We start from the raw sequence: 14,989 nt of genomic DNA, 5'->3' as shown, positions 1-14,989 counted from the left end.
TATGCATTACTAGGCCCGGGGGCGTAAATTCCCCGAGCAAAATGGAAAGAGCGATAGATTTGAAATATATGTATATATATATAGAAAGACCAAAAAATAGTATGGTAGAGAGAGAAATGCTGGAGGAGATTCATGAAAACAAAAAAGAAATAAATGCACCGACCGGGGTTCGAACCCGGGCTGTTGCTTGACACAATGGAAATTATTTCCATTTTAGGTGGGAAAGCAATGTCCTACCTCTAGACTATCGGTGCTTCCTTTGGTATAATAACTTGTAAATGTGAAATTCACCAGATTCATTTCAACCACATCAGGATCAGCGCAAACCATGGTTGACCTGTAGATCCGGGGTAAATCTCTTTTTTTCGGATTGTGGGGACTAGGTACCTAGGTATGAGCAGAAATCTGATAATATCAATGCAGTGTTAAGGGTACCATACCACTTCTTGTGATCACAGGGTAATCTACTCACTGATTGCTCACCCCCTCACGTTAACCAGTCCCTCTAAGTCTTACCGTGCTTCTAGCAGTTTGCCTGATTAGTTTGCTAACTACCTCAGCTGCCTGCTAGTATCGTGTTGGTAGGAACTTGAGTCAGAGGTGAATTACGCTTAGTCCCTATCCCGTGGCCAGCCCAAGCGGCTACATACTCACACAGGTCATCAATCATCTAGCACAGACTAATTAGGGGGAATTGAGACAGCTACCAATTCAGACAATTATGTACATTATACCAAGGTTATAGGAGCGGTATTGATCACTTTTTCTGATAGTTCGTAGTATTCAAAAGCGGAGCCTCAAAGTGGAGATTACAAGCTGTGGAGCCAGCCCGAAAAGGATAGGTAGCTATACGGAGTACAGAGTACTCCGTACCCATAGGCAAATTAGAAACATAGGATCTTCTAAGTTGACCATGTGAAGATCATAATCTTGAAATAAATCGGGAACTCCCAACTTGTGTTCCCAACCTACCCACCTAGTCACCTGGGCAGCGCCCAAACGAACAATTATGTCAGCACTTATCTGAACCCAGAGCTTATCAGTGACGTCGTGTTGTCCAAAACACCTGTTGACAGCTCAAGTCAAGACCAATATCAACTCTCAACGCCCTTCGAACAAAGAAAATATGTCTGATTCAATTCCCTCTGCAGCTGCTGACCCAAACAGCATCGAAACGCCCATCCCCTCAAACGCCGAAGACCGCAAAGCCGCTGCTGCTCTCTCTTCGCTCAACACAAATGAGATTGCAACAGAGGGACCCTCCATTGGAGCACCGCTTACTGCAAGCCAGGAGGCCCTGGGAAGGGCCATGAGTCGCCTTGAGATAGCTGCTGGACAAGATTCGGGCAACAAGGCAGCTGAGGGACCTAAGACTGATGCGGTTGTGAAAAAGCAGATCGTTAAGGTTGCTCCAGCTGATGTGGCACTGCTGGTATGTCTGCCATATTTATGATTTTGTTGTATTTGTGCGGCTTTATTAACGTAACGCTAGGTTGACCAGCTGGATTTAAATAAGATCAAGGCCACGGAGTTGCTCAAGGCTCATGATGGGGATGTCATCCAGGCGATGAAGGCATTCATTAACCCCGTTTATTCAGGCTTGGCTACCTGAACTATTTTCTGCTTTGTTTTTCATGATTTAGTTAATTGATTTCCCGATGAACCAGATATGAACATAACTTCATGTCCTTCATTCCTCTATATCAAGACTCTGCTCACGTTTAAGGATTGTAGGCAGCGACTTGTTCAAGATAAAAAGATTATTCCTCATCCTCTGGCGCATCTTTCTTTTGTTCGATTCCCTTGCCCTCAGAAATCCTCCACAGCATAAGCCAACCAAGCAAAGACTCAACCGCCAATGCCCACCACACAGCCCCAACCATGTTATTCTCAAGACCCAATCCGAGCCCCCAGCCACCTAAAAATGGGCCCAAGGTCCGAGCTCCACTGGAGACACTCTGCGACACTCCATGGACTGTACCTAGGATAGACGAATCCGTGACACAGTTGTTTACCAAGATAATAGAAGCGGGCAGGATGAATGTCCTTGAGATAACCTGCAAGGTTACCACAAACGTGAAAGAAGGCCAAACGATCCATGGTACGCGTGGAAGAATCACAAGGAACGGCATCAGCACGTATGCAATAGGCGAAAATGGAAGGAAAGTTCGAAACGATGTGAGCGTGCCGAGCTTTGTCTGTACCCGTGGATAAACGAAGATCTGGAGTGGCAGACCGATGAAACCAATAATAGCTGTAGCAAGCCCAACTCGGGATGATGGAAGCCCAAGACCACCCCCGAAGTGGAAAAACCCTTGCCGGGAGTTCTCTGGGGCACGCGGTGCGGGCAAGAACACAAACGCCATGGAGTTGAAGGCACTTGTATGGAAGGCGAGCAGGAACTGAGTCACCAAAGTCAACACAACGTTGCGTGTCCATATCTGGCGGAACCCTATTTTTTTATGTGGCCGTGGAGGCGCGCGAGAGCGGGCGGGACTTGATGGCGTAGACCAAGTTCCGACGCTATCGTCTGTGTAAATGGATTCATTATCTCTGGAGCGTGTTAGTGGACGATAGTGCCGGGTTCGTCGGTTCCAAGCTCTTGTGAGCCGCTTCCCCAGTTTACGACCCCAGTCCCTTCGATATCGTGCAATTTCATGGGTCTAAGCCGGCTCGTTGTTAGTAACGACATGAGTTCGGACGGGGATGACCTCACCTCATCGAGCCCGAGAAATACTGCGAGAAATGATGCAAATATGAAGACTGCGCTCAATAGGTTTGGCAATGCATAGGGCCAATGCTTCATCCACCAGACACCTTCTTTGCCTCCAAGGGTAGACCCCGGACCGAATATTTGCGGAAAGCTATTGATGGGGTCGGCCAAGGATCCTCCCAGGATTGGACCTATGATTACACCGACATTGAAGCACATCGGTAGGAGCAAAAACGCTCGGGATTGATATCTAAGCGGTTAGCCTAAGGCAAGTCGACACAATGTGTGAGCATATCAACTTACTTCTTCTCAGAAATAATCTCTGCAATGAGCGTTCGCATCACTCCCACATTGCTGTTCAGGATCCCGCCCAGTGTGCGAAACACCATGGCAGTCGCAAAAGATCGAGAGAATCCAAAGCCTACACAAGACAGACAAGTGCCCATCAATCCGATCAACAGCACTCTCTTCCGTCCCATCCATTCAGCATCAGCAAGACGGCCCCACCAGACAGCGGTGATAAATTGCGCGGCTGTAAAGCTACCCTGGAGGATACCCGCCTGCACGGAAATCTTCGAGTCTGGTAAAGATGGATCAAACGATTTGAGTTGATAAAACATGTATGCCTGCAGAGAAGTCTGCGTCAAGGGCTCTGAAAGTCGCGCTAAGGTCAAGATTGCTAACTGGCCCTTTTTCGGTAGCGAGCTCCAAGTCACTGGTTTCTCCTCGACCTCGACGGGCCCGAGCACGCCGTCATGATCGTCATCGCCTTGGTCGGCGGAGGTCAATCGTCGGTGAGTGGTTATTAGCGGTGCGGACTCCAATATCCTCGTCCGCTGGGAGCTGCTTTCGAAGATCGCGGTGTCATCGCTCTCGAAATCCGTGTCGCTTTCAGTACTTGACAATTCCGTATGACTGATCAAGTCAGAAGGGTCTTGGGAGCCAAAATTAACATCTTGTTGCTGGCGGTCTTGGCCAGAGTTCCGAGTTTGCGGGGAAGACCCCATCAACGGCACCGGCTCGGGAAGCCACGCGACTTCGGCTGGGGTTTATACCGGAATGTACGACACGGCCGTACGACTTTAGCTTGGCACAGATTTATATCCGGATACCAGTGACTCTTGTTAGAGAGGGGAAAATTGGAGTGGGAAAATGAGCTATGACACCATTTCACTCCACATTTGCGTGGGGTCGATACGATGGAGATGTTGCCGAGTTAACCGCAAGGCCAAAAAAACAATAAAGTCCCTGGTTATACATAGTTCTCTGCACATTTTGCATGTTTTTTAGCCTTCTTCCTCTGTCCAGCTAATGAAGCTGAGCAAGGTGGAAAGATATTATTTATGATCTAACCAAAGGATATCTAAGAAGACCACCGAAAAGACCTTTTGAAATTATACAGGACATGGTCACGTATGCGAGGGCTGCCCTTGTTTCATCCAAATCCGGTAGAGAAAGCAGAATGAAGGTACGTTTGATGAGAGCTAAAACTAATGAACCCGAAAACAGACACAACAAAGGCAGAAAAAGGAATTGATGCATCGACGTTTGAGTCAGCTTCCCTCATAACCAAGGAAGGTCGCGGTCCTACCTTTTCCAGGTCCGGGTATAACTATGAGTATCCTAGAACATATACGTAGTGATCAGCGTGGAGCACCTAGAATATGACCCTCCGGGCGACGCTTTGTACGAACGTTCGCCAGAGATAGCCTTAGTGGCCTATCTAGTGGATATCGCCAACAGTATCCTAGAGAAGAGAATCTACGACGTATGTTTCCCACGCGCCGATCGCTTGCGCATAACTTGAACAGAATAACAAGTACACCTTAACTTGCTTATTAGTGTAAATCCTTCATCGAGATACTTCCAACTTGTTCTGGTTGGGATGAATAGCTATAGGGACAAATAATTTCAACAATGCCTTTGTAAGTCTTTATTAATTTGACCTTGGATCATATCGGTGCTGCTTCGGACGATAAAGTCATTGTTGTATCCCTGCCCTTTCCCAATATGAGATAATAATAATACGCACAATCACATTCATAACCCCCATTGTTACCTCTTTACTTATTTTATCAGCTCTGTGCCAATTACAAAGGTTTAAAAAGCTTCATCCAAACCACCATCACCTCGAGGTACCGTCTCCATTCATCTCTTGTCTGGTACATCAATCAGCTGATTGGTTATATCCTTGGCCTCTGCTCACTTAGTAGATTTTGGAGCATAGCCTTAGGTTACGTACAGTCACATCCCTCGCCTCCCGTTTACCATGAGCATGGCCCCTCACAATGCCTCCTGCCAGAGGAACCCCATTCGTGACGCCGTGTCGATTTGGGAACAAGCCTATCACAACGCGTGGCGCGACTTCCAAACCCGCATCATAGAGGTACTTGACAGGCTACGATGGTACAATCAATCTCCCGAGTATCACCAAACGACCATTTACAAGCTAGGCCGACTTCCGATTGAGGTGGACAATATTCGAAGCACGGGACAGGCCATGTTTGAGCATTCTCCCGGCTGTCAGACTGTACGAGACAAAGCTATTACTTACTTCGTCACTGGTTTCATCCGGGACTGTCTTGAGCTAGAGTTCAAGCTGCATATGTTGGAATGGAGACTCTTGAATCATCCGATGAGTGACAGGACAGTGTACAATCGTCTTCTCGGGTTGCTGAACTCTATCAAAGATCGGGTGCCGGACTAATGGTTTGGTTTGTCAAGTTTCACTGCTATGTATCGGGATTGATTTTGAACATTCTATCATGGAAGCTTGAGGAAATGAGCGGCTTACCAGACCCTTGTTATGACGTTGCGGGTTTGTATCTCAAGTGGTTGCAATCTGATTTGGTGGCCAGATGGTTTGATTCTTTAGACCGTATGACCCTCTGTGTTGACTGTGAACAAGCTGACATCAAATATTATGCACATCCCGCCGAACCGAACGACCAACAGGAGCAACTGACCACATCTTGCTTATGTTTTCAGGATCTCGGTGGCCCTTGGAGGTGAGAGTCGTATTAGATGCGTAATTTTTGGACAATAGACAAATAACATGGCCGTTTACATTATGCAACAGTTAGAGAGTATGTAGGCTATATTTTTATCCGATCCTGTATCTATGGTGAAATTAAGTAGGTACATGTATTATGAAAGGTTGTTATGAACACAGATTTCTTTTGCACAGGGGGTTATGTAGTTCATTATAAACTTGCGAGCAGGCAAATAACTATTCAGCAATACTCTACAGGGCAAGAGCCAGAGCCAAAATACCAGCTGCACCAGCAACACCCATGGCAACACCCCCGGTAGGAGCAGGAGCGCCACCAGTAGAGTGTGTAGAAGAGGGAGAAGATGATGCAGAGCTGGAGCTGGAGTCAGAACCGGAGCCAGAGGTAGAAGCCGAGGTAGAGGAAGCTGGAGTGGTCTCAGCAGCGTTGGAGGAGGTCCGGCTGGCAGTGGTGCTAGCGCCAACGACCACGGCGCTGGAACCAGTCTCGATGGCGCTGCTACCAGCAGGCTCAGTCGGAGTGGCGCTGCTATCAGCAGTTGCCGAGGCATCACCATCGAGGTCGCCACCAAATTCTGTGGCCCAGGACTTAACGCTGTTAGGCAATGCGTTGTACCAAGCTGGGTAGGTGCCAGCTTCAGCGGCGCTCGCCATCGCGGAGAGCGAGGCCGGGTCCATGATGTCGCTGTACCATGAGTCCGGGATGGCTGTTGCTAGAACAGCGAGAATGGAGCTGGGCACATCCTCGATGTCGAAATTGCTGTCGGCAGTCTCGATGCTTGGAGTTGCAGCAGTATCCGCAGGGGCGGCCAGGGCCGTGGCGGCGAGGAAAAGAGTGGCAAGGGTCGTATACTGCATGATAAAGAGAATGTGGGAGTGTACAGACATGGATTAGAAAGAAGAACAGAGGCTTAAATACTCTCAGAGCTAGGCGAAAAATCCAGCCTTTTGGGGCTCTTCTGCCTTGGAGAGTCCCACATTTTATGGAGTACACTCTTGTTAGGGCCACACTAGTTCCAAAACAAGTAAAAGCCGAGTCGTTAGATATGGCTAGTCCCCGAGACCTGACCAATCACAGTCAGCACGTCCCTTTTGGTCGGCTCGATTAGACCAAATTCCCTCTACGTTAAGGCCGTTCTCGATAAGAAAACCTGGAAGTTGTCTAGACTTATATTATTAGAATTAAAACGCCACGGCAATTAATTCCCGCATGACTCCATTGTGATCCTTTTTGCCCCTATTCATTGATTCCGTGGTCCGTTGCCGAATTTAGCTGAAGAGCTTTTTATGCCAAGCCTGGGGTAGGAATACATTACTCTGCAGGGTAAGTATACGGAGTACAAATATGACAAGTTCTATGCCTCCAAATATTATTAGTTTATTAAATACTCCATATAACAGTTTTGTCGTTACATTTATCAATTCCCAGGGGCCATCTTACTGCCGATCTTATAGCCAATAAGACACCAAGGCGGTTTTATATTTCACCCAAAATCAAGATCTTGAAAAACATTTCATTGTTTTGTGTTGTTACACTAGCCTCGTTGCAGCCATGGGCAACTCTGTTTTTAAAATCGGTAATCTTACTTACATGCTGCAGATATGATATATCACACCATCCCACATGTGTACAGAATGTTTGTGGTGCTGAGCTGAATAAAAAGGGCCTAGCTCAGCAGACCATTTTTAAGGTTCGGGGTTCATCAAATGAATAGATCTGTGAAACTATCAGACATATCAAGACATTCAGAAGATACCACCTATGAGATGCTATGAGACGCTACCCTCAGCCAGCCCTATCTCGCATGGTTATTGAGTCAGCTGTGAGAAATTCGCGCTGCTGTTTGCGATGAGGCAAACTTCATTCCTCGATGCATCATATAGACTAATCTCTAGATTAGGCATTCATACACATCATGAAACAGTCCGTTTCCCAAATTCACAACCTTTCATGTTTAGATTCGATTGGAGATCATTGTTGCTCTGTGGCCTTAGGAATGCAGGAATGAAGGCCACGGGTTACGAGGTTACTGAGAGAGCAATACAATCCCTCTGCTTTCCAGTCAATGAACACTGTCTGGTTTTGAAAATGGCTGTATGGAAGCTGCAGTCAGATTGAGGAATGTGGGATGAAACATTTTGCCTGATATATCAGGCACTAAAGTGAGTCATCCGAGTCATGGCCTCGGGAGATAAGTGGCGTATCACGTCCACCACAATGTTTTCTTTTGTTTAGTGCCCTTAAATATCTTTGCGCTCAGCCCTTTGTCGATACTCACTATTCTGCTTACCCATTTTTTGGTTGCAACTGTTGGTTACTGTTCAAAAGACATTTAACTCATATCTTCCCCCCACCTTCGGGATCAATTGCCCGCACCATGGCCGAATGGAGCCCTAGTTGTAAGAACTAAAATCTATAAAACCTTTTTGGTCTACCACTAACTATGTCTAGCTTGGACACAAAAGCCCATCAAGCAAGATGTCATCTACGAAGATCTTGATGGGTTGAAAGAGTCACTGCAGAAATTACAAAAGCTTCCTCCACTTGTGACCACACAAGAAGTATGTCTTGTCTTTAGACTACATATTAGCTATTATATTGACCTAGTCCGCAGATCAACAATCTCAAGAAAAACCTACGAAATGTCGCTTTGGGCAAAGCATTCGTTCTACAGGGTGGTCAGTTGCACAGGAAAATATCCGCAAAATATAGCTAACCATTTTGTCTAGGTGACTGTGCGGAGCTTTTCGACTACTGCACGCAAGAGATGATCGAAGCCAAGGTGAAGCTCTTATTGCAAATGAGTCTGGTTCTCATCTGGGGTATGTGAAACCCCCACAAAAAGCTAATAAAATACCAACTAACCCAACCAATAGGAGCCAATAAGCCCGTCATTCGTATTGCTCGCATTGCAGGCCAGTTTGCCAAGTAAGTCCCTCATATCAATTCATAATCACAAAATTAACAACAAATTAGGCCACGCTCAAGTCCAACAGAGGTCATCAAAGGAGTAGAAATGCCCTCATTCCGCGGTGACAACATCAATGGTTTCCCAGCAGACCTCAAATCCCGCCAGCCAGACCCATCCCGTCTAGTTTCAGCCTACTTCCACTCCGCAGCAACTCTGAATTACCTCCGAGCCTCCCTCTCCTCAGGCCTGGCAGACCTGCACTCCCCCCTAGACTGGGGCCTGGGCCATGTAATTACGCCCTCGATCAAAGAGCAATACGCCAAAACCGTAGGCGCGGTAAAGGACGCCCTACGCTTTATGCACACAGTAGGAATCGACAAAGACCGCGGCGTCGAGACAGCCGACATCTTCACAAGTCACGAAGGCCTCTCCCTGGAATACGAACAGAGTCTAACCCGACTCCTTCGCCACCCAGCGTACCCAGGAAGTACCACAACCCACGAAACAGGCTACTATGCAACATCCGGCCACTTCATCTGGATCGGCGATCGGACACGCCAACTCGGCGGTGCACATGTCGAGTTCTTCCGCGGCATCGCTAACCCCATCGGAATCAAGATCGGACCTAGCATGGCGGCAGATGAGCTGGTGCAACTGCTGGATGTCGTCAACCCGCATCGTGAGATCGGTAAGGTGACTCTAATTTCACGGTACGGCGCATCCAAAATCGCGGAGTTCCTTCCGGGCCATATTGCCGCTGTGCAGGCGTCGGGACATATCCCCGTCTGGCAGTGTGATCCCATGCACGGCAATACGCAGAGCACATCATTGGGTGTGAAGACTCGCCACTTCACGGATATTTTGTCCGAGTTGAAGCAGGCGTTGGAAATTCATCGCGCTGCGGGCTCATTCCTTGGCGGTATGCATCTTGAACTTACTGGAGAGGCTGTCACTGAGTGTGTGGGTGGTGCTGCTGGGCTGACGGCGGATGGACTTGGAGAGCGCTATACGACATTCTGTGATCCACGCTTGAATGAGAAGCAGGCTTTGGAACTCGCTTTCTTGGTTGCTGGATTCTATCGCGAGGAGTCTCAGGAGTGATATCATACATCATCATTTTGGTAAACTGGGCAGCGAAATTATTCCGGGTTTTATCATCAAATTTCTAAATCAAAAGTCATGTTTTGCAAACTTACTACGGGCATAAGTGGGATTTAAATCATCTGGGATTGAATTGATTTAACTGAGATTTGAACAAAAAGTAATGACCTTCAACCTCGCACCAAAACAGCCAAACCTATCCGTCGCCGCCGCGGGGCAAAATAGAAAAACGCCAAAGGGAAAGAGAGTCCCCATATTTACAGTGACTGGGTATGAGTCCACGAAAGGTGGACATGCAATGAATAAAATCAACGAACAAGAGGGCTACCGACAGCAGGTTTGTAAACAAGGCTCTTGCGCCTGGCAGCCTCCATGCGGAAGCGGCGCTGTCTCCTAGATTCCTCATCTTGTCCCTCATCCAGCAGGAGACTGGAAGGCTTAGCACTCGGGAACAGACCTCGGTTGCTCTGCTTTGGTGGGCAAGATTGCTGGACTAGTTTAGAGCGGTTTCCAAGGAATCCTGGTGTAGCGGGTGACATGCCAATGGCATCAAGGTTGGCAAAGTTGTATCCCGGAGTGGCAGGGAATTGGTAGCTATCAGCAGAAGATTGTTGTGGGGGCGTGGAGGGCATTTTCTGGTGGGTTGGGGGTGTGATTTTGCGGAAACCCTCAACGGCACCCGGGTTGACACCACTGCGACGTCCGCCGGGAGATGGCGCGGGAGATTCGGAAATGCGGACGAGTGTTCCATTCACATTGCTTAATGCACGAGGCTCCATACTCTTGCGGCGCTTGGCACCTCCGCGTGGGATGATAGAGCTATCAACCGCGTACGGGGTTTCATCGAGCCATTGGTTTTCACGTTCACAACTTGAGATAACAGTCAGAAAAGCCGAGCAAAGAAAGGTACACAAAAGACAAACTTACTCGAGGACCCAGCCGACTCCAACACACTTGACAAGACCCGCTGCCTTCTTGACTTTCTCCAGAGTCCGCAGGCCACCATCCTTGTACACAACATGGGTAATTCCAACTCTCAAGTCCTTGGGCTCTGGATCATCAACTGGCGAGAGACTGGTACGAGGGTTCCAGGACCAGGACTTCACACAGCGGGCGCCCATTTGCTGCAAAAGTTCCACAAATATACCAGAGGCATCCTCGCCCTCGGTGGTATGAACATCCACATGCACGACTGCCCCATGCAGAGCCTTTTGTTCAGTGCCGATGCTATGACGCGGCTTCTTGGAAGGACTGGCGGTTGCGGTAGGAGTACTGGGTGCATCCATCACTGGTACCTTTACACTGCTGCGTCTACCAACAATAGAACGGCGTTTCTGTGTCGGGCTTCTGCTCACTCGTGAAGATTTCCGCGAGGGAGACAGAATCGGTGCATTGTCATTGAGTGCCATAAAGGTTTGCTTGCGGACACGCGGGGAAGATCGAGTGGGGGATGTGCTCGAGAGGGATAGACCTCTCTTGCGGGACAGCTTGAGAGGTGATACGTCGCCTTCAGCTTTCAAAGGCACTTTGGACACTGTATGAATAGTGCGTAACTCGTCGGGTTGAACTTGAGCCTTCATGGGCGTTGACGGGAAATTCAAAGGACCACAGTTCTCTTTGTCCTCGAGTAGATCGAACTCTTGGCCGTGATTTTGTGAGACCCCGGCGGCAGAAGTATGCTCCGGTTCACTGATTTCCAAGTCAAGATCCTCGAAGATATCCGTGGTTGTCCTTGGAGGGTCGATTATTTGGTCTTCATAGATGGAAGATGGCCGTGGAGTTTGTTCATTCTCAGGGCTCATACAAGTAACATCGCTTTGAGGCTGAAGTGGCAATTCGGCAAACAAAGAGGGGGTTTGTGCCAAAGGGCTCTTTGGCAAAGTAGGATACGACACAGTATCAGGATTTGTCGGAGTTTCCGTGGTTGTGCGGTCCAAGGGGCCTACTAACGAAAAGACTCCACGGCGACGTGGTCGGAGTGATCTAGCTTGGGAAGGGGTATTTTGTTCCCAACGGCCAAACTTTTGTGCCAATGGGGTAAAACCCAAGGTAACCTCGGCAGGGGATTGTCGCTGATCTGCAACGCTTGGTGTATTGAAGAGACTTGGTGCCATTAACGCAGGGCTGTCAACCTGGGTGTTTGGAGTCCAGCTATTTTCTTCATGCAGGGGCGAGTCAATGTTCACATTATTGGCATTCTTAGCATCGAGGGTGGAGCCATGATCATTCTCTGAGTTGTCTGGGCGATTCAAGGGCAAGGGAGTAGATTCACTGGCTGTAGGGCTCGGGTGTCGTGAGGTAAACGATTGAGTCTGTTGAAGCGGTGTTGCAGCATCCTCAGGATGGTTGCTCTCATGTGACAAAGCAGGCTTTGGCGAGGTTGTAACAAACTCAGACGCAGCCATAATAGGTTCGGCGTCTTCCACCTCGCTCTCCTCGCCCATCACTTGTTCCTCTTCCTCGGTATGGTGAATGGCTTCTTCTTCCTCTTGCCATTCATGTTCACTTTCCAAGGGATATTCCATGTCAGCAGTTGGCCGGGTTTCATCACCATTGATTAAGTCCAATGGTGACCTGGAGGGCATAGGAACTTCATTCGGCTGCTCTTCGATGTCTAGTTCTTCCATCTCCGTAGGTTGCGAGGGTTCTGGGGTCGATTCTTGGGGCTGGAAGCCGGTATCGAAAGTCTGATGTTCTTCCTCTTCCTCCTCGACTTCCCTCTCCAGCTCCGCGAGCTCTTCTTCGGGATAATCGGTGTCCTCCATGGCCAAGTCTGCCATTCGACCATTGTCATCATGCAGGTCATTTTCTGCGTGTGCATCTTCCATGGCGTCGAAGCAGATAGTTTCAAGCTCCTCGTAGTCAGATTCATTGTCATCGTGGAGTTCTTCGCCCTCTTCCATGTCTGAGTCCTCCTGCACTTGACGTTGTTGCAGATCATGTTCTGTCAATTGGGCGTCTTCCATAGCGTCAAAGCAAATTGTATCAAGCTCCTCGTACTCGAATTCACTCTCGTCTTGGTGATCTTGACCCTCTTCTAGGTCTGATTCTTCCTGAATTTGTTGGTCATGGATATCATGCGCTGCCATATTGGCCTCCTCCATGGCGTCGAAGCAAATCGTATCAGCTTCTTCGCGGTCAAATTGCGCCTGGTCTTCAAGCTGCTCGGTAGTTCCGGGGCCTGAGTCTTCCTCCGGCTCTTGGTCATAATAGTCCTCCGTTGCCATAGCCTCTTCCATTGTGTCGAAGCAAATCGTTTCAGGCTCTTCGTACTCGGCCTGGGCCTTATCTTCATCATGTTCAGTTTCGTCTTCTTCCGGGTCTGATTCTCCCTCGAGCTCCATATCTGCGGGCAGGGAGTCGGTGTTTCCATCATCTAGTGGGTCTTGAGCTACTTCCGAGGCAATATCTTTCTGGATAGGAGAAGCCGATGACGCCTTTCTATCAGAAGATAGCTCAATCCCAAAGATGTCTCGAGCCACATCCTCGACCATTTCAGATTCCCTCTCAAAAGCCATATCGTCGGATTGGCCTCCCCTTGGTGAGGATTTGGGGGTGTTGGATTTTGTGAGTTCAACTACCTTGGAAGGGGTTCCATCATTTTCCGCGGGTTTGCAGGTGTCCACAGATGCACGAGCGGAGAATATCGAGTTTTTGAATGGAGAGGCTATTCTCTTTGCGGGACTTTGAAACAAGGGGTTTCGAGCAGGGGGTGCTGATGTAGAAGCCTTTGACGGGGATTGTAAGAAAGAAGCACCCAAAAAGCCCTTCTTAGGTGACATTTTCAATGGAGATGTTCGTCCAGGTGTGAAATCAGGCGCGGAAATCGGATTCACACTGTCCCGGAAGAGGGAACCCCCACGATTCGGGGTCTCTCTCATGGAGAACTGGAAGGGGGAGGATGGCGCTGGTCGTCTCGCTGGACTAGACATGAACATAGAATCACTAAATTCAACTGCGTTGCCGGGTGGAAGAGCGAGGTGCCCATTATCTGCGATTGTATTCTGGCTGCGATTCGGTGCAAAGTTGATTTTCCTGACTGGGGAGTTAAGACCGATGCCGTCTGATCCGTGTTTTGGTGTTGGTAGTTTCGGTTCGCCATTCTCGTCCACAAAGCTGGACGCCTTCTTGGGTGTAAAGTTGATCCTCCGTACAGGAGAGCTCAGTCCAGTATTCTCCAGCCCATGCTTAACAGGCGAGTGAACAACAAGTCTGAGTGGATCATTGATGTCGTCTTTAATGGTGTTCAATTCGTCGTCTTCTCCATCCGAGCTTACGTATGTCGATAGAGATTTGGCCACCTGCTTGGCCTTCTTGGGAGACAATGGCTGAGTCGCATCCTTCTTTGCTGCAGCTGGCTTCCTTCCGCGAGTACCGGTTGTCACAGGCTTACGAACCGCGGCCGCTCCGAGGCCGGTCTTGCCAACCCCCGCGCCCTTTGTTGCTACTCGACGACGACCGACAGCAGGAACCTCCGGCTCAAATTCCTCAGCTTCGGAATCTGAGACATCCTGGAATTTCACCGTCTTCTTCTTTGCGGGCCCACGCAGAAGGTTTGAGCGCATGGTTGTCGAGTTGGTCGCAATCCTAATTTGGTTCGGTTTCGTTTCATTCGCTGTATCAACTACCGCTCGTGTGCGCCTGCTCGTCGCCGCTGTTTCACGAATCTGAGGGGCCTTCGCTGTTGTTCCCGCCCTTGGTCGTCCTCTGGTTTTAGGTGTTGCCTCGGGCTTGGTCGCTACCGCTTCTGCGGGGAACGGGTTTTTTCTCGGTCTTCCAACACGCTTCTTTGGTGCCTCGATTTGTTGTTCTGGTCCATCTTCGCCGGCGTTATTTTGGGGTTTTGACTTGTCGGCGAGAGTCTCGGTAGCCTTCATTCCTCGTGCAGTCGCAGTTGTAGTCACTTTTGGTTTGGTAGCTGGGCGGCCAGCAGGACGTCCACTGGGTTTCGCAGGTTTACTTGTGATACATCCTAGCTCATCATCGGACTCAACTTCGACAGCCGGGGCCGCAGTCCGTGGTGCTGGTGTTGCTTTGCGAGGGGCTTTCTTCTTTGCATCGGCAGCAGCTGTCGACTTGGTCGAACTTCGTACCCGTTTTGTAGGAGATTGTGGGATTACTGCAGCACGCGCCATGTTGATATTGCCTGATGTTGTTGATGGTCGCTGTTAGTATTGGCACGCGCTCATGGCGGGTTTGGGCGGTCAAATATGATATCGGCCCGATCTCGTAAGGTCTTAGGTTAGTCGGATT

General features: G+C 49.0%; 5 protein-coding genes across 5 annotated transcripts; 2 read left to right on the top strand and 3 right to left on the bottom strand.

The window, feature by feature from the left end:
- Positions 1-1,126: 1,126 nt before the first annotated feature.
- On the top strand, positions 1,127-1,612 carry PGRI_038180 (huntingtin-interacting protein K; the record flags this gene model as incomplete). Its single annotated transcript, XM_040791531.1, has 2 exons — positions 1,127-1,432; positions 1,493-1,612. 2 exons carry the CDS (start codon positions 1,127-1,129, stop codon positions 1,610-1,612), a joined length of 426 nt encoding a protein of 141 aa, XP_040645608.1.
- Positions 1,613-1,760: 148 nt separating this feature from the next.
- PGRI_038170 (putative MFS multidrug transporter) lies at positions 1,761-3,720 on the bottom strand (the record flags this gene model as incomplete). The annotated part of the gene is made up of 2 exons (XM_040791530.1): positions 1,761-2,553; positions 3,017-3,720. 2 exons carry the CDS (start codon positions 3,718-3,720, stop codon positions 1,761-1,763), a joined length of 1,497 nt encoding a protein of 498 aa, XP_040645607.1.
- A 2,237-nt stretch (positions 3,721-5,957) lies between these two features.
- On the bottom strand, positions 5,958-6,581 carry PGRI_038160 (uncharacterized protein; the record flags this gene model as incomplete). Its single annotated transcript, XM_040791529.1, has 1 exon — positions 5,958-6,581. One exon carries the CDS (start codon positions 6,579-6,581, stop codon positions 5,958-5,960), a length of 624 nt encoding a protein of 207 aa, XP_040645606.1.
- A 1,520-nt stretch (positions 6,582-8,101) lies between these two features.
- PGRI_038150 (3-deoxy-7-phosphoheptulonate synthase class II) lies at positions 8,102-9,736 on the top strand (the record flags this gene model as incomplete). Its single annotated transcript, XM_040791528.1, has 6 exons — positions 8,102-8,123; positions 8,176-8,285; positions 8,339-8,402; positions 8,454-8,546; positions 8,601-8,652; positions 8,701-9,736. The coding sequence occupies 6 exons, from the start codon at positions 8,102-8,104 to the stop codon at positions 9,734-9,736; spliced, it is 1,377 nt and encodes a 458-aa protein (XP_040645605.1).
- A 308-nt stretch (positions 9,737-10,044) lies between these two features.
- PGRI_038140 (uncharacterized protein) lies at positions 10,045-14,871 on the bottom strand (the record flags this gene model as incomplete). The annotated part of the gene is made up of 2 exons (XM_040791527.1): positions 10,045-10,606; positions 10,664-14,871. The coding sequence occupies 2 exons, from the start codon at positions 14,869-14,871 to the stop codon at positions 10,045-10,047; spliced, it is 4,770 nt and encodes a 1,589-aa protein (XP_040645604.1).
- Between the last annotated feature and the right edge of the window lie 118 nt (positions 14,872-14,989).

The sequence above is a fragment of the Penicillium griseofulvum genome (assembly GCF_001561935.1).
Source record: "Penicillium griseofulvum strain PG3 chromosome Unknown contig_86, whole genome shotgun sequence".
Taxonomy (NCBI): Eukaryota; Fungi; Ascomycota; class Eurotiomycetes; order Eurotiales; family Aspergillaceae; genus Penicillium; species Penicillium griseofulvum.
The sequence above is the reverse complement of the archived record's forward strand: the minus strand, read 5'-3'. Positions and strand labels throughout refer to the sequence as shown.